This window comes from Pelodiscus sinensis, chromosome 6, assembly GCF_052426305.1.
Source record: "Pelodiscus sinensis isolate ZL-2025 chromosome 6, ASM5242630v1, whole genome shotgun sequence".
Classification (NCBI taxonomy): Eukaryota; Metazoa; Chordata; order Testudines; family Trionychidae; genus Pelodiscus; species Pelodiscus sinensis.
Window position 1 is genome coordinate 86,246,927 of NC_143057.1, and position 23,314 is coordinate 86,270,240.

Genomic DNA, 23,314 nt, shown 5'->3' on the forward strand with positions numbered 1-23,314 from the left:
TTTAATCATACAATATGGATTATAACATTTCATTCTCCCAGCTCCAAGTCTTAAGTGAATTTCAACCCAAAAGAGCCAAAATTGATCACCTTGACACAGCAAGTGTGTCTACTGATCTGTGGCAAAGTAGGCTGTCTATATAAATAAGGTCTCCTCGTGAAGCCTTTTCCTACAGTTGATTAACAGATGGCAGTAGATAGCTCATTCAGACCACTGCCTGATAAGTCAGTCACCCTGACCAGTCATTAACCATAGTCATGGACTCACGGACTCACCCTACTCTCCATTGTCTCTGATTCTCTGATCTGTAACAAAAAAGGAGGGTGGAAAGGGAAACTGAAGGGAGAGACATCTCTAAATTCACCAATCAAAGAGCAGTATTGCCAACCCCAAAATCACAAGGAATGCCTACACAAAGTTATGAGAATGGTCTACAAATATAAGATTTGTGTTTAAAAAAAACATGTTGGATTTTTATTGGTCTTTTGTTTCTTGAGTATTTAGGGTTCATGTTTTAAAGCTTTCCTCCTTAGCTGTAAGGCCCAGAAGTATAGAGAACTTTTTTAAATGAAAGCTGAGATTCCTACATAATCAATTGGCTCCAGGCCTTTAGAAAAACACCAAATATTTTGAGACTCGTGGTAAAACAGTGGAGGAATTCGAGAGCCCATACTTTGCCCACAGTACAAATAAAAAAAACCCCAATATCTTCTCCACCATTTGCAGTATCTCAGTACGATGTTTAGAGAACTGAATTCAACAGCTCCTGATATGAACAGGTATCAAATCTAGTTTTTCATATTTGAGATGGGTTACCAGGAATCATACATGACAATATGAAACCTTTCCACTCAAGTCAGCATATTCACAAAGCACCTATAATTTTGATTCATGCGTTTATTGGATTGTGAAAGAGAAAGAAGGGGAATTAGTGTAGATAAATGTTCAAATGAAGGAAAAAAAGCAAGCCTGAAGGAATTAGGACTGGGCTCCTACATCTCATGTTCAGAACTCACTAGGACACTTACAACCAGATTTTTCAAAGGTGTGTAAAGATTAGATTGTTGCCAACTCAGCTCTTGAAAGCTATCTGTCTTTTTAGGAGCTTAATTACCTTTGAAAATCTGAGCTTAGATTTCCAAGTCCAATTTTCAAAAATGACTTGTCCCTCAAGTGCTTTTGAAAATTTTAACTGGGGGCCTAAAGAGACAAAAATAGACAAGGCAGGTATTCCTTTTAAAAACGTGACATCTATTTTTAACTGAATCTTATATTTTTCTCCCAGGGGCAACTGGCCCGTCTGGCCCCCCTCACTACGCCACTGCCCCCCTCCCCCCGCAGATCTATCTTATGCATGTGCAAGATCTGTGGAGAGCCATCCCATGAATCTGCAGTTAGTGTCTGTGGTGCCTGCTTTTGGGTCGTGTCTCAGTGCGGTCACATTCACCTCCAAAGAGGGGGCTTCCCAAAGCAGGCCCTTGCTGAAGACCTCCAAGGCATCCACTGGTCCAGTCTCCTTTCAATGGGCCCACTTCCCAGGGCTCATTGATCTTGGATCTGGCTTCCATCCCCTCTCCAACCTTTGCAACTGCCCAGAGATGCTCACCTTCCGCCTTATCCATTTCCACCTCATTCACCCCACGGGGACAGTCTCTGCCTCACTTGTCCGAGGGACTGTTTTACCAAGATGTAATAGAAAGTTTCCATGTAAAAGGACTCACTACAAAGCTAAAAACTTCAATGAGAGAATGATTAATACAGAGATGTGTCTACATATGCTGCAGGGAGACACCTCTGCCTGCCTCCACCCTCTCCCCCAGAGTCTACAGTCCTATTGCAAAGTGGGGGAGTGGAAGGAAAGAGGCTGAGGACCATCAACAGGACTGAAGCAGTCATGAGCAAGCCATGCCCGGGAGCCATTCTCCTGTCCATTGCTGGTGCAGTGTTGCTTCAGCCACGCTGAAATGCATTCACCTCTAGGATGGGCTGGACAGCTGTTTAATACCTCTACAAGGTTTCAGGCAGGGGGCAGTGCGTGCTGCCTTCCTGCAGAGCCCCCATCAGAACTACCATGCCCTCCTGTTTTTCTCCTCCTCTCCCCCCCCATGGGGCAACTTGAACACAGGAACACTCAGTATAGATGAATTTGTTTTAAGGAACATTAAACTATTCACTTTGTGGGGAGGTAGTCTGAGATTAACGATAGAATAGTCACCTTCCAAGGGAGGTCTAACATATTTAAAAATGTTAAAGGTTCTTTCAGATTCAGCACTGAATTAGAAATACTGCAAAGCATCTTGCCTGTAAAGCTAAATCTGACTCCAAAAAAAAAAAAAAAAAAAAAAAAGCTTTGTGGGAATTCAAAAATTAGGCCAAGTAACTTGATACTTGTTCCAGGATCCTAGCACTTTCCTGCCAATGTTGACACTTGACAGACTCCAAAAAATATAGCAGCATTGATGCTTGGAACCCGAACCACTGGCTGTGGCCGTTGTTGCATTCTAGTTCCCTGGTATGATAGTTCTAATGTTTAAGTATTAGAAGCAATGCTAAATCTCTGTGAATGGTTGTGGTTGAGCATGTGGTAGCAGAAACAGCGAAGTGTGAAATTTGATTGACTTCTAGTGCAAGAGATGGGATTTTCTTGAAATTAAAATACCAGTGCTTATGATAAGATAGAGGGTTTTTTGGGCAGGGGAAGTGTCTTTTTTTTCCCCCTACCGCCTTCCTGGAAAAAGGTACAAGGAAGAGGTGGCTTAGATTTTACATCCAAATAACTATTTTTGGCAGTTAACAAGTAAGCACTTAATTTCAGGCACAACACACACGGGCTGCATCTAGACTGGCAAGTTTTTCCGCAAAAGCAACTGCTTTTGCGGAAAAACTTGCCAGCTGTCTACACTGGCTGCTTGATTTTGTGCAAAAGCACTGACGTTCTACTGTCTGAAATCAGTGCTTCTTGCGCAAATGCTTTGACGTTCCTGTTCGGGCAAAAGCCCTTTTCCGGAAATGTTTTTGCGCAAGAGGGCCAGCGTAGATAGCTAAAAACTATTTTGCGCAAAAAAGCCCCAATGGCGAAAATGGCGATCGGGGCTTTCTTGTGCAAAACCGTGTCTAGATTTGCGGAAAAGTGTCCGTGCCAATCTAGACGCTCTTTTCCGCAAATGCTTTTAACGGAAAAACTTTTCCATTAAAAGCATATGCGGAAAATCATGCCAGTCTAGACATAGTCATTTTGCATAGTGCGTAGTAGAGTGGGGGTGCTGGGGCATAACTGGGTACTACTACAGTAATAGTAGACCCTACTTGATTTTCTGGTCAGAGACGAATGCATACTTTTGTGGTAATCTATGAAGAGCTCTGAAGTTGACAGTCAGACTTGTTGCACTCTCCAGTTACTACTTATTTCTTTGTATATAGATGTGTGTGATGGTTTTTGTAGTGGCTTGGAAAGTGCAGGTTTAGAGATTTAGTCCAATCACTTAAAAAAAATCCAGCATCTGAGTCTTTGGCCTGCATAGTCTAGTGAACGAGAGCTTGTTGTGTGTAACTTGGTGGAGAGCACTCTTCAGGGCATGGATTGGATGGAGCCATTTTAAAAAAAAAATCTACTTTCACTAATCAGAGGCATGTCCTGTCCAGCAACTACTGTGTTTTGACTATAGAATGCTGTGGAAGGTCTCCAGGATCAGACTATGAGAACTTTCTCCCAAAATAGCTTTCCTTGCCCCAAAATAAAAACTTTTCAATATAGAACAACCATTTTACAGAACAAAATGGCTCAGAATAGCTTCTAGTAACTTTTTTTCATGGATTTTTGATGAATTCACTGACCCAGCCAAGTTAAAATAACCTAGTTCTGTATAGGTGGTAATTGAGCTATTGCAATGGTAGCACTTGATGGGGGGAGGGGAATGGGTACATTTCCACCCCCCCCCCCCAATAACTCATTTTGAGTACACAGATTGCTCATGTATTGTGAGGTATTTCGTGCTCACATGCTTATGCTTATACACCACTGTGGGAAAACTTGAGTGCTTTATTCTCAAAGTGAAGAGACTCAGAGTTGAATTACTGCCACCTCACTTAACTTTGTCAAGGAAATTGATGCGAGAATCTTCAAAGGTGCCTCACTTGTTTGGAACAAGTTGCTAATCCTGAACACACGGGCTTTCGTCGATGAGGTTTGTGTCCTTTGTATTCTGCTTCATGGTTGAGAGCTGCGTTACCAAATCCTAAGCAGGGGAAAGATGGAACAGTTTCCACCGCTGCTGTTTTATGAAAAATTTTGGGAATTGCTCAGGACCCAATGGATCACCGATTTAAAAAAAAAAAAAATCCTTAGGAGGACGGGCCTACAGTCTGTACATTCTACATTGGATGCCTACAAGCTTCATTTGTTTGGGACACATTGCTTTGCTCTCTGCACAACTTAGAACTGCCTGTTGTGCAGAGAGAGGCCAAAGCTGCAATACGGTGAGAAGGGTCAATCAGATTCAAGAACTTCAGCACTCCCACTGGCAGCTGGTAAAATCCTGTCCACAGTCACTATTGGGAGAAGCTGGGTAAAGGTCACTGCAATAACTATGCAGCACTGTCACAAAGCCCAGGCTGAGGCCTGCAGATGAGCCAGGAAGTAGAGTGTTTGTACCTCCACCTGCACTTGGTACTGTAGCCTCTGAGGCTTTCCACTTGCACATTAGACTTTTTCCCCATGCATTGCTAAGTACCACTGACAGACTGTCTCATCTCCTTTCATCTGTCAAGATGTGTTCTTGGCCAGCCAACCTTGCCCATGCGGCTTCTGCCCATGCCTCTGTTCTCTTTCTCCCAACTCCCTAGCTGCCAAGCTTTCACTTTGCCAGTGACACACTGGCATTGCACTTCAGCATCCCCCTCCTTGGATTCAGATTCATACCTACTAAGGCATAAGTTCCCTACAAGCCTTACTGTTTCTTCTTTCACCCTCTCCTGAGTATGCCAGAAAAAAAAACCCACCTTAAACAGCAGAAGGGGCTCTGAGGGATATGCTCTTCTAAATTATCACGTGCTCTTTCCCTTCTCTGTCCACCCACTTCTCAACACAACCAGGTAGCTGCCCAGAAGAGGGTTCAAGATCTAAAATTCAATGTAAGTTGCTTCTGGAAGGCAGAGGCTCAGTTCTTGAAATCACATGTTATGTGCCTGTGCACACACTCTGGTTGTAAGAAGACTAATTTTTAGCAGTAGGATTTAAAACATACTTAAAATGCATGTTAGCTGTATTGTGGATTTTATCCCAGGATGACTTAACCCTATTCCTTCAATGGTCCCATAACTGAAACACAAAATGGAAATAAACTTGACTTCTATTTTTCATTCATCCTCTTCAGTTCTATATTATACATATTTAAGTTTAGTTTCACTATCAAAGTGAGACCATACAATTGTGTGTTGTAAAAGTCACTACTTCTATATCCAATTCATTTGGCTTTCAAGTAAAAAGACTTCATGGCTGTTGACACAGTCCACCTGGATAGTGAGAGAATTTTCTTGCATGTTATGACCAGTGATAAAGATTGTGCCCATCCAGTAGTGCTGTCAGTTACCATGTGCGATATCACTTGACTTGCAAATAGTTTGTAATTGTGATGGCATGTGAAAAGGAAGTAACTGCCTTAACTCTTGGCCTAGGCTGAGTTTACAGGATTGGTACTTGCATTTAACTTATATTTAGTTAACTCCTGTAGGATGAACACGTTTTGATATGGAATACCATGCATGTTACTTGGTTTTTTGAAATCACTTTTCAGAGTGGAAACCAGTACTTCAAATACTTAGCTGATGAGAAATAGGTACTTAGTAACAGTAACATTTTCTGTAATAGTAACTTCCCTCTACTCCCTATGCTGTACAGTGGGGTTGGGCCAGCTATTTTAAGTCTATCTGTCAAAATTGATTTCCTCTTGATAGGAGGGCCAGAACATGGTGAAAATTACTTTGTTTAATATGAACTTATGAAGAACTGAATGTTTAGAAAATGTGACACTTTTATAACACATGTATACACTGAATCTTTCTCGGTCAGATTCTGATGTTATACTTGTGTTAATCTAGAAGATTGTTAATCTTCCACATGAATGGTGATTTTTACTATGTAACTGTATGCCAAAGAAGTGTTAAATCCAGTACTACTTTGGCTTTAGATCCGTGTTTTTTTACAAACTCCTGAAAAACCTTTGTGATAAGGTCTAGTTTTTTTACTAATTTTACTGCAATTTTATGACCATCAGTATTGTTTCTGATCTTCTACTTCAAATTCACTGGGATTAAATGACTGAGTCTAACTTTGTAGAAAACAGTTGCATTTGCAACCACATTTAGTCTGTGTCTACTCTATAGTCTGAAAGTTTTTCACTAGCTCACTTGAGAGTTGTAGTCATGGTCAGAGTTCAAGTTGACAGAGCTGCAGGCAGCTGCTAGTGTTTGGAGTTCAGATCTTTGCAGTGAGCATGTCTAAATGCTTTAAACAAAAAACACCTACTCTCCGGTTGCTATCTTTTCTGTATTAGTGTTCCTGTGCCTGTGATAGCAGCTACAGTGGCAAGAGATTCTTCCCCCTAGAAAAGATAGGCATAGTTTAGCGTCATGTCTCAGCTGAAAGGTCACAGCTCATCATAATTCAGATGCCCCCTTGCAGGGGAGACTGTAGGCCTCAAATATGTGAACATCATATATAGTAGCCCAGTGTCTGACTCTAAGGCTGAAATGCTGGCTGTTCCCTCTAGGCAGTGCGGTTGCCTGAGTCCCATCCTTCTCCTGCCATGGTGCTCGGCTGACTTCTGCGCTGCTCAGCTGGGCTGCCGCGGGAGAGCAAGCGGCCGTTTGGACGCCGCGGTCCCCATGCGGCATGGGAGTACTGCATGGGGAGCATGGGGCCCAAACGGCCGCTTGCTCTGCTTGCTTCCCCGTGGCGGCCCGGCTGAGCGGTGCAGAAGTCAGCTGAGCGCCGGGGGGGGGGGGGCGGAGTGGTGACGTACATGGCCAGGGGGTGGGGCCCGGCTGTTGGAGGCGAAGTGGGGTGGGGTGCTGATGTACACGCTCAGCCAGGAGCAAGTGGCGCAAGTGATGGTTTGAGCCCTGCGCTCCCCTGAGGGCGAGGCAGGAGAGCTGAGGGGGACGGGGGACGCAGGAGCAAGGGGGAGAGAGAGAGCAGGAGACCAGAGGCTCAGGAGAGAAGATGGACATGGAGAAGAGACTTGAAAATCCCATATTATGATGGGCTAATTGGCTAGTATATAAAATAGTAAAAAAAACCAGTTACGTACTAATTTAGTGCCTAATTCTTTTGTCTTTAGGCAAAACTCCCTTTGAAGTCATAGGCTGCGTCTAGATTGGCATGATTTTCCGGAAATGCTTTTAATGGAAAAGTTTTCTGTTAAAAGCATTTTTGGAACAGAGCGTCTAGATTGGCACGGACGCTTTTCCCCAAAAACACTTTTTGTGGAAAAGCCTCCGTGCCAATCTAGATGCGCGATTGGGGCTTTTTTTTGTTTTGCGGAAAACAAATCTGAGCTGTCTACACTAGCCCTTTTGCGCAAAAGCTTTGCACAAAAGGGATTTTTGCCTGAACGGGAGCAGAATAGTATTTCCCAAGAAGCACTGATTTCTTACAGTAGGAAGTCAGTGCTTTTGCGGAAATTCAAGTGGCCAGTGTAGACAGCTGGCAAGTTTTTCTGGAAAAGCGGCTGATTTTCCGGAAAAACTGGCCAGTCTGGACACAGCCATAGAGTTTAAAGATTTGCAGGAAAAGGCCTATGGAGTTTAATACAACAAAAGCAAAAATAAAGAGTGTAATTGTTTCTTGAGAGAGCATCAGACATATCGTGAAGTTAGGTAGGCTAGTGTTCTGATGCCATGTGATGCAACAAATAATTTAGTGTATTAGTTTAAATTTCAGTATAAGATTTTGAGCTTTCAAATTTTAATGCCACTTCTAACTTTTCTCATATTTTGTTACTTTCTGTACATTTTACTACCTTACAAATTCCCTTGTCCAACTCCTTCACTAAAGTTAGCATATATTAATCGTGTGTGTGTGTGTGTGTGTGTGTGTGTGTGTGTGTGTGTGTGCGCGTATATACATAATTGCTGGAATGAATAACTTTATATACAATCTTTTTTAATTTGAACTATTTGTTAACATGCTTTTGAACAGTTCTTCATTTACAAGTAGTGTTTGTACAGTTCTATTCATAGGATTTTGGGTTACTTTTAGAATCCTTTTTTAAACCCACAACCTAGCTGCTAAAACTCACTTGATATCATGCTTTAAGTTAACTTGCACCATATGTGGAAGCTGCACAGTATCTGTATAGCTTATGCATGTGAGATTGGAATCTTTGATCAGTGAGGATGCGCATGATGCCCTCACCTAATGACATAAAAGGCAGAGCAGCCCATACCTGTCTGTTCCCTATTATAATTTCATAGCAAGTGTGCTCCCTCACTGCCATGTCACTGGACCCTTTCATCAAACCAGTTTGCAAATTTTTGGATTAGTTTAGCTCTAAGACAAATTATGCCTATTTAAATACCCTTTCTTCTGACTACTTGTTGGCAGTCTCACTACTGCAAATTGCCTTCCTGTATAAGAGCCAAGTTTAACCACTCTGGGTTCAAGCTGTGCCCATTATGATGTGGACATATTCCATTAATTGATAGAAACAGCTAGGCTGCATCTAGATTGGCATGATTTTGCGGAAATACTTTTAATGGAAAAGTTTTTCCGTTAAAAGTATTTCCTCAAAAGAGCGTCTAGATTGGCACGGATGCTTTTGCGCCAAAAGTGCTCTTGCGCAAAAGCATCCGTGCCCAGTATAGACGCGCTTTTGCGCAAGAAAGCTTTGTTGGCCATTTTAGCCATCGGGCTTTTTTGTGCAAGAAATTAAGGTGCCTATCTACACTGGCCCTCTTGCGCAAGTATTCTTGCACAAGAGGGCTTATCCCTGAGCAGGAGCGTCAAAGTATTTGCGCAAGAAGCACTGAATTCTTACATTAGAACGTCAGTGCTCTTGCTCAAATTCAAGCGGCCAGTGTAGACAGCTGGCAAGACAGTTAGGAAATCAGAACTTTCTTGCAAAAGAGTGTCCCTGCAGTGTGGACGCTTACTTTTGCAATGTTGATTTTGAGGTGGGGACGTGCTTTTGCGCAATAAGTTTTTTGAGGAAGAGAGATTCTGCAAAAGCTGCTTGTGCAAAAACCCTGTAGCATAGAAAAAGATAGTGACCTATTCTACCACTGAGGGCAGCAAACGGGATTTGTGGGAGGGTGAGTGGCTTTTGTTTTTGTTTGTTTGCTCACGTAGTCTTCTCTTGGAGTCCTAGCAGAGATCTTTCTCTAGACATCCAACCATCCACCTCTCTCCTTCAAAGGGATTTCCCAAGCAATGCACTCTTGTAATTACAGAACAACTTGCATGGCCCTTAACCTATCAGGGTTTTCCCACCCTGGTAAGGGATCTCTGCAGATGATACTCAGCCAAGCACAAGTGGTTGCTGAAGGACTCTTAAGACTTCATTCCACAGATACAGGTGGGGGTTAGAAAGGGCCTGTGGTAGACCTGTTTGCCACCAAGATAAGTAAAGGCCCCCTCTTGCTCTAGAGCAGATATTGGCCCAGAAGCTTTAATCATTCTTGATTTTTGGAGATTTTTTTTTTCTGTGCATCACATCATCATCCTAGGTCTATTAGGAAGGTCAGGCAGGAAGTAATCAGTGTTATTTGTATAACCTGACTTACTTGAGGCTGATACATTGATAGAATCATGGAATACTACAGCTGGAAGGGACTTTAAGGTTGTCCAGTCCCCTGCCTTCATGGGAGGACCAAGCATAATCTAGATCATCCCTGACAGATGTCTATCTGACCTGCTCTTAAGTCTCTCCATTGATGGAACTTCCACAGTCTCCTTAGGCAATTTATTCCAGTGTTTAACCACCCTGACAGGAAGTTTTTCCTAATGTCCAGCCTAAACCCCCCTTGCTGCAGTTTAAGCCCATTGCTTCTTGTTCTATCCTCGGAGGCCAAGGAGAACAATCTGTCTCCCTCCTCCTTGTGACATCCCGTTAGCAATTTTCAAGTACCTATCATGTCCCCTCTCAGTCTTGTTATGCCCTTCCAGCATGATAGTTATCCAGCCAGTTATGCACCCACTTTATAGTATCTCCATCTAGGTTGTCTTTCCCTAGTTTATTGATAAGAAGGTCATGGTTGTGCAGGATGGCAAGTGAGCTCTGGGATGGGGCAGAGGGGTTTGGAGTGTGTTAGGGGGTGTTGAGCCTGGGGTAGTGACTCAGGGTGTGAACGTCAGGAGGGGGCTCCCACTTGGCAGTGTTGCAGGATGAAGGCAGGCATGCTGCCTGCCCTGGCCCAGAGCAGCTCCAAGGTGTGAATAGGATGTTCTGGTGGCCTACAGGGAAGGGGCTGGGGACTCTGTGCTGCCCTTGCCTCAGGCACCACCCCCACAGTTCCCATTAGCTGCAATTCCCAGCCAATTGGAGTTGCAGAATTGGAGTTTGGGCCAGGAACTGTGTGGCCCCCCCCTTTCTTCCTGCACCCATGCCCGTGGGGCTCAAAGGATGTGCAAAGCACTTCCAGGAGCAGCATGGGGCCCGAGGACTAATGGAGCCTGCCTTACCCCTACTTCAGTGCCAGACTTTTAGCAGCCTAAAATCTGTCAGTTTGGCTTTCGTAACCACCAGGACGCTCCGGTTAAAACTGGGGGGGTTGTCAACCCTAATTGTGCTGGGTATTGTATGAATGCAAGTGTCTGTCTCGTGGCCTTACAATCCAAAATACATGAATAGATCTAAGTTTGGTGAGGAGTAATAACATGCAAACAAATAATCCTGGTGACTGGCACAGTTTTGTTAATTATAGGTGGTGCGGGGGTGTGGTTGTGTGTGTTCCCCCCCCCCCCCCCAATAAATTAGATAGAGTATCAGTGCAGGACGTATAATTTGTCCAGGAGACTGGTTAGCATTGTAGTATCTTCAGGCCTAAATTGTCAGAAGATTGCATAGACAACCTCCAGTATATGTTACCAAACTTATGCAGGAAAAGTCATCCTTTCATGGTAAGGACTTGAATTTTTACAAAAGAGGGAGGCTACTGATGAGGAATGGAATAAGGAGAACTGGAGTGGAAAGCCTATTATCTGTTATCTTAGTGTTTGTCTGAAAAAGTGTTTGCTGAGAAGCTTCTTTGCTATCTTTTAAAGAAAGGCAGGAAAAATTATTAAACCCTGCATGCACCTTCATATTTATCTGAAGACTAATGAGAAGGTTAGAATACTGAATGTGGTGCATGGAAAATAGCTTTGGATGAAATTTTCGAAGACTTTTATAAAACTTAGATCTTACGGTTATGCTTTAACACTGTTAATCTTTATTTTGTGTTCTGATAGTACTTTTTATTTGGCAAATGTTCCTTAGTGAAGTCCTATAAAGAGCATTTTCCCAAGAGCAACAATTTTGTGTTGTGGGGGTTTTTTCAGTAAAATTGCTTTGAAGGTTACCTCCTAATGATATGTAACTTGACATTAGTTTTTCTTTCTGCAGCTATTGTGGATGATGAAAGGCTTTCAGCAGAAGAAATGGATGAGAGGAGGCGTCAGAACATTGCTTATGAGTACTTATGCCACCTAGAAGAAGCAAAAAGGTAAATAAAATACACTCCATCTCCAATACTGAATTTTAATTTGTTGCAATCTCATGATCATAGCTCTGAAAACATTTCCTGAATGACTCAGGTCATTTAGTCACTGACTTTGACATGTTTATAGCATCTTAAACAGTACCAAGAATCTTGTGGTGATGGGGCATTGGGTTTTATAGTTCAGCCATATAATAGGGCTTTTTTGTGAAGTAGAAATAATAAAAATCTTAAAATAAGCTGTTGTGGTCATTTTAAATGAATACAAGCAATGGACACTAACATCTAATGGTGGAATACTGCCTGCATAGGGCAAAGGGTTTTATTACTGCACTCTGTTTGCATGTAATTGTGCTTAATTCTTAAACTTGTAGTAGATGATTCTCATGATTATTAGACTAGGGGGAGAATGGCAAAAATCACCTGCTGATGAAGTAGCATTATGTGGTACTTAATGCTTTATATAAAAGCATTTTACACTTAATGACTGCTCTTCACATCATAATTGATATCCAAGAGGCTCTTTCTGATAATTCCATGAAGGTCTCTTTATCCTCAGAATAGCACAATAGGGGAGTCCTCTGTGGGCGAGGAAAGAGGGACTCCTGCATGAATGCCAGGAGGACCACTATATTGCTTTTTCTCTTCAGTGCCAGAAACTATAGTTTGCTGCAATGGAGGAGTGATATTGTGCAAATATAACATGGGCTATTTTGGCCTGTTGTGAAAGACATAGTAAAGGTATCAGTGCCATAAAACATTTGGGCACAGTATGGCCGATACAGTGCTACAGTACTCTTTATGTATTTTTCTTGACTGGCAATGTGGGCCAATCTTTTTTTTTTCCCCAGTTCATAATCAATATATTGTATTGTAGCAGATGTGTATTTCAAAATCCCGTTAGTTAAAAGGTCTAGAATGTGTATGGTCAGACACACATTTTCAGAATCCTTGTTTGCACACTTACTTCCTGTTCCACAGCTTTAAGAGAAATCCTCCTGTGTTGAACTTGAAAGAGGAATCTTGTGGTGTTGGTTGCTTCATTTCTGCAAATGCCTTCTGTACTAAGTACAGGGTCCCTATGCTACAGGAGAAATAAAATAGGAAATTGCTTTTTAAATACAATCAGCAGAGTTGGAATATCTACAGCAATCAGCAGAGTTGGAATAGGGTGTTGCATTTGATATTCAAACATTTGTTCCATTGCGTTATTCTTAAAAAAAAAAAAAAAAAAGCTGCTGCCTGCTGATGACAAATATAAATCATGAAAGTTGCGAACTGAACCATTTAGCCTCGAAATGTCTACAGTATCAAACTCCTTTATGGGAAACATTTTTTTTCTACACTGTTGAAAAATTAATATTCTCAAGAGTCTTAAGTTTTCCAAAGCAGTAAAATGGAGATTATTTTTATTTATATAATGGAGATTGCCTATCTGCTAGAACTGGAAGGGACCTTGAAAGGTCATCTAGTCCAGTCCCATGCCTTCACAGCAGGACCAAGTACTATCCCTGACTAATTTTTGCCCCAAACCCCTAAATGGCCTCCGCAAGGATTGAACTCACAACCCTGGGTTTAGCAGGCCAATGCTCAAACCACTGAACTATCCCTCCTCGTTGACTTTCACAACAAATTACGTTCATCTGTGTGTCTGATAGCAAATTAGTTTGATTCTTTATATTAAACTAGGTACTGACATTACTTGCAGATCTGTAATTGCCAGGGTCACATCTAGCCTTCCTCTGAAGAGATCTTAAAAGCCAGCTGAAAGTGGTACTTTAATTTTTCTTCGTTTAATTGTGCAGTCTTGGGCATGCACACACCCTACCTCTCACCTTCTAGAAGCCAGGAAGCAGATCATGGTCTTAAAAGAGAGATTTTTGTGTGTTTAAACACACACTTAAACATTACTTGGTTGTGAGGTGCTACAGCAACTGAGGCGGAGGGGAGAAGGATTAAACACAATTGCTTCTCAGGGGTTCAGCTTGGAAAGTTAGTGTAAAAGGGTAGTTAGAGATGTTGAGCATAGACAAGTCCCACAAACGTGAAAATAACCCCATCACGTCTAACTAAACATTCCCTCCTCCACTCACATATTTGTAGTTCAAGATTTAATCATTCCCTAGGGAGCCAGGCATGGAGAATCCAGAAACATTCATGCCTGTCTCCTTTTTCAGTCATTCCAGGGGCTCTGCGCTGGCCACACAGAGGACCAGGAAGCCTCTACTTCCAATTAAAATGTCCATGCTCTTTTTCCATTAGCTCTCCTGGCTTCCTGCCAACTCACCTCCAGCTTCCCTGGTATTCTTGGGGGCTCTCTAGAACCCACTGTTTAGTGTTTTAACGCTTACAGGCAAGACAATTCAGGTTGGGTCTAAAGAGTTAACTAGTGAGAAGATTTTAGCTATATGAATGGTGGGATTGTCCAGAAAATTGGACATCAACTCCCCTTCCTGCCCCTATTCACCACATGTGCACCCTCAGCAAGATTGCAGATGACCCTAAGCTAGTGAGAGGTAGATATGCTGGAGGGCAAGGATAGGGCTCAGAGTGACCTGGACAGATTAGAGGATTGGGCCAAAAGAAATCTGATGAGGTTCAACAAGGACAAGTGCAGAGTCCTGCACTTGGGACGGAAGAATCCGAAGCATTGTTACAGGCTGGGGACTGACTGGCTAAGTAGCAGTTCAGCAGAAAAGGACCTGGGGATTATAGTGGATGAGAAGCTGGATATGAGTCAACAGTGTGCCCTTGTAGCCAAGAAGGCTAATGGCATATTAGGGTGCATTAGGAGGACCACTGCCAGCAGATCTAGAGAAGTGATTATTCCCCCTTATTCGGCTCTGAGGCCACATCTGGAGTATTGTGTCCAATTCTAGACCCCCAACTACAGGAAGGACGTGGATGCATTGGAGTGGATCCAGCGGATGGCGACCAAAATGATTAGGGGGCTGGAGCACATGACCTATGAGGAGAGACTAAGGGATTTGGGTTTGTTTAGTCTGCAGAAGAGGAGTGAGGGGCAGGGGGGGATTTGATAGCAGCCTTCAACTTCCTGAAGGGAGGTTCCAAAGAGGATGGGGAGAGGCTGTTCACAGTAGTGACGGATGGCAGAATAAAGAGCAATGGTCTCAGGTTACAGTGGGGGAGGTCTAGGTTGGATATTAGGAAAAATTATACCACTAGGAGGGTGGTGAAGCACTGGAATGGGTTAGCTAGGGAGGTGGTGGAATCTCCATCCCTAGAGGTGTTAAGTCTCAGCTTGATACAGCCCTGACTGGGTTGATTTAGTTGGGATTGGTCCTACCTTGGGAAGGGGGCTGGATTTGATGACCTCCTGAGGTCTCTTCCAGCTCTCTGATTCTATGATTGTGCTTTACACTTGTTAATGGGATGAAGTTAGTTGAAATAGTGGAAAAAACTGTCAAAAGATTTAATGGTCTTATCTTGTAATACCTAGAATTCCATAGGCATCCCCATGAACTTGGGTTCCATTTTTTTGTTTGTTTCCACAGAGCTGTGTGCAATAACTGTCTCATAATGCGCAGTAACAATCTGGATTAGTGGTACACTAGCTGCTTATTAAGCTCAATGTATGCTACCACGGCTGTCTGTGGGGATAAATTTGTGAAGGGAATAAACTGGCACAGCTCCAATTCACTTGTTGGAAATTATACCCACTTACATGAGGACTGAATTTGAACGATAGCATGTTTATTTTATTACAATTGCTCCTTCCCTGTCAAACTAACACCTCATTATGGAGGTGTATGTTATAATTACATGGTGAAAATGGATCCCTGATTACAACTTTAAGCCTTTGTGTTTTGCCACCTTCTCTTTCCATGTTGAAAGGAACAAGATATTCCTGTGAGTTACTGTTCCCTATGGGATAGGCAGACTTCCCCCCCCCCTCCCCTCCCCCCCGGAGTTTTGTAAGTGTAGGAAAATACATTGAATAGAAACACCTTAGAACTAAGTGAGGTATTGGTGGTTGGTTGGTTTGTTTTGCTTCCTCTCCTGTTTAAACTTGAGTCTTTTTGTGTTGCTCTCAACTTGCATGCATAGTGTAGCTTTAAGTTGAGTAAGAAATAGTTATTTGACATTGGCTGGATCACAGTCAGTGAGTTGGATCACAGTAAGTGAGGCAGCAGTGTAAAAATGTATATAGTTTAATATGCTTCAGTGCTTAACCTTTTAACTGGTTAGGTATAAGCTAATGGTGTGTGGTTATCTGGTTTGTTATGAAGGACCTCAGATAGGAATTGGTTCACAGAAATTCTGAATTAAAGTATCTTTTCAGACCGGGAAAAACTATTTAAAAATTCTTGGTGATAGAATCCATCACAACCTCCTGCTGGTATGTCACTTCTGCTAGCTCTTAATTTTTATGTGCCACCTTTTGCCATCCAAATGTGTCTTCCTTCTAGACATTGCACCTTGTTATACCTCAGTGTAGCAGGCAGAGGAACCCATTGTCAAATTACCCCCCACAAACTAAGTTAACCCTTCATCTTCTCTTAATGTATTCAATTGATCATTATAAAGCATCCTTTCTAATCCTTGAGTTGTTCTCATGACTCTTCTCTGCACCCTCTCTGATTATCAACAGTCTTGAATTGTGGATGCTAGAACTAGATCTAGGATTCTAGCAGCAGTTGCTAGAATAGAAGGGAAATAGCCTTAATCTGTGAGTTTTATGGTGACCCTTTTGGTTATCGCATCATAACAGGTGCTCATGCTCAACTGCCTAACCAGGATGTCTTTTTAGTCATTGCTTCTGATGATAGTTTTCCATCCCATATGTATGGCCTGTATTTTTCCTTGATTTGTCTTAACATTTGATAGTGCTGAAATACAGATGGTTTGCTTCCACCCAATTGACCAGATGATGTTTGATTGCTCTGTCAGTTGACATGTCCTCTTGGTTATTTACCATTCCTCCAATTGTTTTTTATTTGCATACTTTTCAGTGATTGTTTGACTTTCTTCCAGTTTTGTTAAGTTAGATAGTGGAGGGCCAAGACACAATGCCTGCAGGAGCCCACTATAAATACACCTGCTTGAAGATGAATGACCATCTGTAATTGCGTTTTGAGACTTTAACTTTAGCCAAATTTTAATGCAAAATATTGATATGGCACATTAAATATATCATTCTAGATTTTCATCAAAATATCAGGCAGTGTCAAGTCTAATGCTTTGCAGTGAACATAAGTGATCTTAGTATGTCAACACTATTACCTTTATAAATGAAGCTTGTAATCCCACTTTAAAAAACTCTCAAGTTAGAATCTATTTTCCACAAGCCCATATTGATTGACATTAATTATTACCTTTTAATTCTTTCATAATTGCATGTCAACCCCTTGAATTTGATTGAGATTGTCAAATTGACATGTCTATCATTTATCTGGGTCATTCCATTTACGATTCTTAAATATTGACACATTAGCTTTTTTTCGCCTTTTGGAACTTCCCTCTCTTTCCAAGAATTAATGTTGATTTTTCAATAAGTCTAGTGATCTACATGACAGCTCTTGTAAATCTCTTGAATGCAAGTTAAAATGTCTAACTTTCAGTAGCTGCTCTTTAACATTCTTCTGTGTTGCTATTGGAATAGTAAGGATTTCACTCCATGACTTGATTAAATAGTCTTTCCCAGAGTACAAAACCAAAATGTTTCAAACATTCTTGCCTCTTCTGCATTATTGGCAGTTCTGCCTCTTCCATCTAGTAATGGACCAATACCACTTAAAAAAACCCTTATTGTCTCCAGCTTTCTTGGAGATAGTTACTTGTCTTTTTTCTTTGTCAATTGTCTAAAATTTCTAGTTTCTGATTTATCATGGCTGTCAGTTTCTTTCTTCCATTTGTTAGTTTTTATGAAAATGAAAATATGGGATTATAGCTGTTACTTTTGTCTCTAAGATAGTGAAAGAGTTTTGTTGTACTAGTGCAGTCTTCCTTGACTGGATTTCTGGCCATATGGTGGAATATTCTAAAACAATCCCAGTTAATGACTAGAAGACTTAACCAGCATTGCTGGGCCCTTCAGGGCAGAAGGCAGGCAGTAGGTGGGGAGTGTTGTAGCAGACTAGGGGTGCAAGAGTGAGGGTTGGAGTGAGAAGGGACTCAGGGCTGGGGTCCCATCCAGCAGGCCTTGTGTTTCCCCCATCCTCCCCTGAACACCTCCACCACTCTGCCTGCCACAAGCCTTCTGTCTCCTCCTGGCTCCCCCATTTCTGGAGCTGATGCCAAGGGCTAGAAAGGTTTGGGGCAAGGGATGCGACTTAGCTGGTCTGGTTGCAGACAAAGTGGCGGAGCCCGAGCCCAGCTGGTCACTCTCTTGGTAGTGCAGCTGCTGCCAGTGGTCACTCTTCATATAGCTCTCCTCTGCGCTCACTGCCCCAGTGGCCACTCTGTGTTGCATCTCTTCTCTCAGTGCCTATCCCTTTCACATGCCTCCTCTGCCCCCTCTATTGTGTTAGGGGAAAAATCCCATTCCTGGTATGCTGCCCCCCCTTTTTTTGCGCAACCAAACCCTGACCTTCCTTTAAGTAACATGAGGAAGCTGCACACCTCATTTAGTGGTCTTAGCGCTAACTGTTTAGGAGGCTTTCTTGGATGGCTGGATGGACGGACAGATGCATATTTCTAAAATATGTAGATTATCTCGGCAAAACTAGAAAGGTAGTGTACCATTGTTCCTCCTCCATAAGTTTACTTTGTTGTCTATCCAAGTATGACATTTGGTTTTGTGTAACGAATAGATCCTATTTTAATGTTGGGTGTAACTGAGGCAGCCTAGTAACGATTCATCTGGAGGTCCGAATACATCATGGAGCAAAGGTTCTGCATTGGCTCTGAGCAACCATGAGAGACTGATTTGGATGCTGAGATAAGGGCTCAGATATGGATAGAAGACTAGCAAATCCTTACTTTCTTTCCTAGGTCTCCAGCGTGGAGAGTTCATACTTTTGATTTTATTGACACTTATGGAGTGCCCTGTATATTGCTTCTTTCCAAATCTGAGGTAGGATACGATTTCCTTGTCCCTACATGTAGATACCTCTGGAAAGCCTACTTATCTGCATTTTGCACTGGGAATTGGCATTTGGCCCTTAATCAGTTCACTAGAAAATAAGAGCAATTAAGGCTAACTATATACAGTACAGTGTTTGTGTGGGAGAAGGTTTCTGGAGCAGTCCCTAACATCTATTCTTTATGATGTTTGACCTTTGCTTATTGGTGTGAATATATCCTATACAAAGTTCATTTGAGCAGCTTTAACCTTGGATAGTTTTATAACTGAGGCAGCCTAGAAGATGTGTTATAGAACAAAAGAACAGCTTAAAGTAATCTTAAAGGATACTTTTTTATTCCAAAAACAGTACTTGCTGCATCTTGATTTAAGGACTTCACATTTTATAATAGCAGGTATTGCCACTGACTTACAAGCAGACTTCCACCTATTAATGTATTCGTAACAAGCTGGAGGAATGACTTCTTACATAGGCCAATTTGTAACTAGGAGTACTGAAAAATGAGACTTTACTATTGAACCACTTATAGGTTCATTCTACAGTACATGGAAAGTCAAAGTACTTCAGCTCAATATCTAAAAATAACTAACATACCCTTCTGTGGGAAGTCTTAGATCTTTACTATATGGTTTGCAGATAGAAGATAACAGTAGGTCCAAATAGTATGTCTTGGCATGCCTCAGTGGTCCAGTTGTAGTGTTTTGTACTGTAATTTGGAAGACCTGGATTTAGCTGTTGGTTTTCATTGCTCCTTCTGACTTGCTAGGTAATTGTGTGTACTCTTGTCTGGGGATAGAGGTGTGTGGGGTGGGGAAATGTAGGTCTAAGCAAAGAGGGTGAAGTGTTTGTTCCTAACCTATTTCTAACCAGCAGTTACCCCCTTCTCAGGATGAGTACAGTGTGAAGGTCAGTGCAGATATTTTTGAAACCGTGGTTGAGAAATAACTCCCCCATATTGAGTGTTCCTCTTCGGTGACCTCAGGCACCAGCTGCAGCATGTAAGCTTTTGATGTCTTTAAAAATAATCCAAATGTGAATCAAGTGTAAACCAATGCAGTGATATTTGCAGATAGCACTGGTGTTGCTACTCTGTGTAGTTTTGCCAGCCTGTGATTGATATAATATATATATATGCATCTCAGCAATTTCAATTTTCATTGGAGCATTACAAAAGTTGGCACACTAGTGAAACTGGCACTCAAGTAGCACTAACCTGCTATTGATGATGGGTAGTAGGGTTGGAAGTACGCACAGAAAGGCGGAACCAAAAGTAGAAACTGAGCAAGAGGTAGAATAACAGATTTTAGCACTTGCCTTCTCTGCCTCCGTCCTTCTGAATAGTAAGGAAGCTGTGGGTGCAATGTGGAAAGGGAGGAGATATCATGTTCATAAAAAGGTTGGGGTGGGGGGAGGTACCTTAGCTCTGGCACCAGTTAAAGAGGCTAATACAAATCAGCTATTGAGCAAAGTCTATAGGCACTGCATTGGTGTTGAGCTTCTCATCTGGGTAATGCAGTAGGTGTCCTCCACTCTTCACACTTGCCATTATTGAATGACAAGATGACTAAATTTAATATCCATTGGATAAAATTTACCAGACTTGTACAAGAGGTGAATGGCTTGGTGTCTAGAAAGGAGTAGGAGGAAGAATATGAAAGGGTAAAGTATACAAGGAACACTTTTTTCTGGGGGAGGGGAAGTGAGGCTGTATGGGAGAATGCAGAGAACAGAATGTAGGAAAAGAGGAGATGGGTTAAGTAAGGAGGGGGAGAGAAGGAAAGAATAGTGATAAAATGATAAATTTGAAGACCCTGTATCTTCATTTTGCTTAACATTTCCAGGAATTTACGGAAACTTCAGGGGGTAGCCAAGTTAGCCTGTTACAGGAAAAAACAACAAATGGTCTGGTAGCACTTTATAGACTAACAAAACATATAGATGGCATCATGAGCATTTTCGTGGGCATAGCCCACTTCTCTTGTATTCTCTTATATTTGAGTTGCCCAAAATTTGGATTCATCTCAGTAAAAACAGAATATAGCTTTAGTAAAATGCAGGAATGTTCATTTAAAAATCAGTAAGATGAAAAGAAAAGGCGTTTAAATACAACGCAAGGAAAGAACTCCTCTGTTAGGCAGAGAAGTACTCCTCTAATTTCTTCAGAAGTGGGCTATGCCCACGAAAGCGCTCACAATACCATCTACATGTTTTGTTAGTCTATAAAGTGCTACCAGACCATTTGTTGTGGGGTTTTTTTCAGGAATTTACAGTTTGTTACAAAAATTAAACAGGTGAAAATCTGCGCAGAAATGATCATTTGGGAAAGAGGACAGGAAGAAAGCAGCAAATAAAAACAACAAAGTATTCAGATCTAGAAGCAGTTTAATGCTGTTTCATGAAACTAATAGTAAATGCGCACGTGCAGATTCCATTATGACTTTGAGAGAGTGTAAATGCAAGGCAACTTGAACATGCGTGCCTCTACCTGATCTATTACCTTTTCTTAATCTACTCTGTATTCTTATATTTGAGTGGCCCAAAATTTGGATGCACCTCAAAAAACCATATGTAGCTTTAGTAAAATGCAGGAATGTTAATTAAAAATCAATAAGCTGAAAATAAAAGGCCTTTAAATATAACACAAGGGAAGAACTCCTGTGTTAGGCAGCATTGTAGAGAAGTACTTTGAAGTAGGAATAAGAGATCCTCCGAATAGGGCTTTATTCCGGAGGATCGGGCCAGTCTAGACGCTTTTTTTCCGGCTTTCCCCAAGCCAGAAAAAAAGCGGCGGACATGTTTATTTAAATCCGCGGGGGATATTTAAATCCCCCGCGGATTTCCATATTCCCACTTCCAAAATTAGCATGCCCCTTCCGAAAAAGGGGCCAGTGTAGACGTAGCCTTTTTTCCGGCTTTCCCCAAGCCAGAAAAAAAGCGGCGGACATGTTTATTTAAATCCGCGGGGGATATTTAAATCCCCCGCGGATTTCCATATTCCCACTTCCAAAATTAGCATGCCCCTTCCGAAAAAGGGGCCAGTGTAGACGTAGCCGATCTATTATATATAAATGTATTTTTGAGTGTTTGGTGGGAGAGAGTGCCATTTGTCAGCCTCTGTTCTTCTTAGGCTGTGTTTTTTAGTTAAATGGGGCTAGATCCATGATAGGAATTTGTGGATTTTAGTCATATGCCTGAAAACAGGAAATCCACAATTTAGGAAAGTGTCTTCATGAAACCATTAATCTGAGTTTTTCCCTTTTTTAGTTCTGTCCATTTCTAAAGCAGAAAATGTGAAAAGAGAAATGCAAACCGTAATAATTTCTTCAATTGATAACAAAAATAAACATGACCGCTCTCAGAACATGATGGGCCTTCTAAAAAGGGATCAAAACATATCAATTTTATGAATTTTAAGTAGTGAAACTTTTATGGCACTTACACTTCACTGTATCCTCTGCTGCTGAGGTGAACCAGCTAGTAGTACAGTATCAAGTTTCAATTTTATTGTAAACCTCATATCAAGCACTGTGAAGTGAAAAGGCACTGACACTTCTCTAGGAAATGTACAGCTTTTGCTGCAGCCTTGCTAACTTGAAATCAAATGTTGTGTAGTATCTGCATATTTCTTGTATGTCGAATGTCTCATAACTACATTGATTTAAAAAAAACAAACTTGTTGCTGCGTGTCCTCAGAAAACAGACTTTGATCTGCTGTCTCTAAATATACATGTGTGTAGCATTTCCTTTCAATATTTATTTCCAGCTCCTCGAGGTCAAAGTGATATCACATGATGATTATTTAGCCAAGTATTGATTGGCTAAGATGTAAGAACCAGAAAAGAGAATAAGTTGTACACTAATTAGTATGAGCACATGATTTTAAAGGTGTACACTGCTGTCAGATGGCATATAGGCAAATATTGGGCATGACCTTATAAATAAAATAATATAATAAAACATGCATAGGTATTCATAATGCATGTGGGTATTGCAAAGTGACGATAACATTTTGACTTCATTAATGACCACTTGATTCACAAAACACTGCTGAGAGCCCCATGGACTGCAGTGAGACTACTCACATGTTTAAATACCTTCCTGAATTGAGATTGAAGTCTAGCCTTAGCTGTTAAATGTGATTGTTCTGCACTGTGTTTATATTCACCACAAAAAAACTGCCTTCAGTTACTAAAGGGTTTTCCATTTAATGCAATTTTTTATTGTGGTGAGATGTAAAGCTCCAGGGATGATCCTATAATTTGAAGTTTCATCCCATCAACCATATGCTCAAAAGAATGCAGAGGGCTTCCATTGTTCAAAAAGGCATTGCTTGAAAGTGATATCAATTTTTTGACCAACTTTAAATAAATATAAAAATCCTAAATTACAATGCAGCTTTGCCATTAATGACAGCAGTTGGTTTCTGACAAGTTCAGGAATAAATTTGTATTAAAAAAAAAAAACCAAACAAACAACAAACTCAACTTCTGAGTCATTAATATTAAACTACCAGACAAAGGGCATTCAATACTTCTCACCATTACTAATGTCTGTGAAAGATCCATATTTCACTT

General features: G+C 41.4%; 1 protein-coding gene across 5 annotated transcripts in view; it reads left to right on the forward strand.

Annotated features, from left to right (window-relative positions):
* Positions 1 to 23,314, forward strand: part of IQGAP2 (IQ motif containing GTPase activating protein 2) — a 214,712-nt gene that overhangs the window by 36,443 nt on the left and 154,955 nt on the right. For all 5 annotated transcript variants that reach the window (XM_075932302.2, XM_075932305.2, XM_075932304.2 and 2 more), the window contains exon 2: positions 11,601 to 11,700. In XM_075932302.2, coding sequence (XP_075788417.2) covers positions 11,601 to 11,700 — 100 coding nt within the window. The remainder of the gene's footprint in view (positions 1 to 11,600; positions 11,701 to 23,314) is intronic.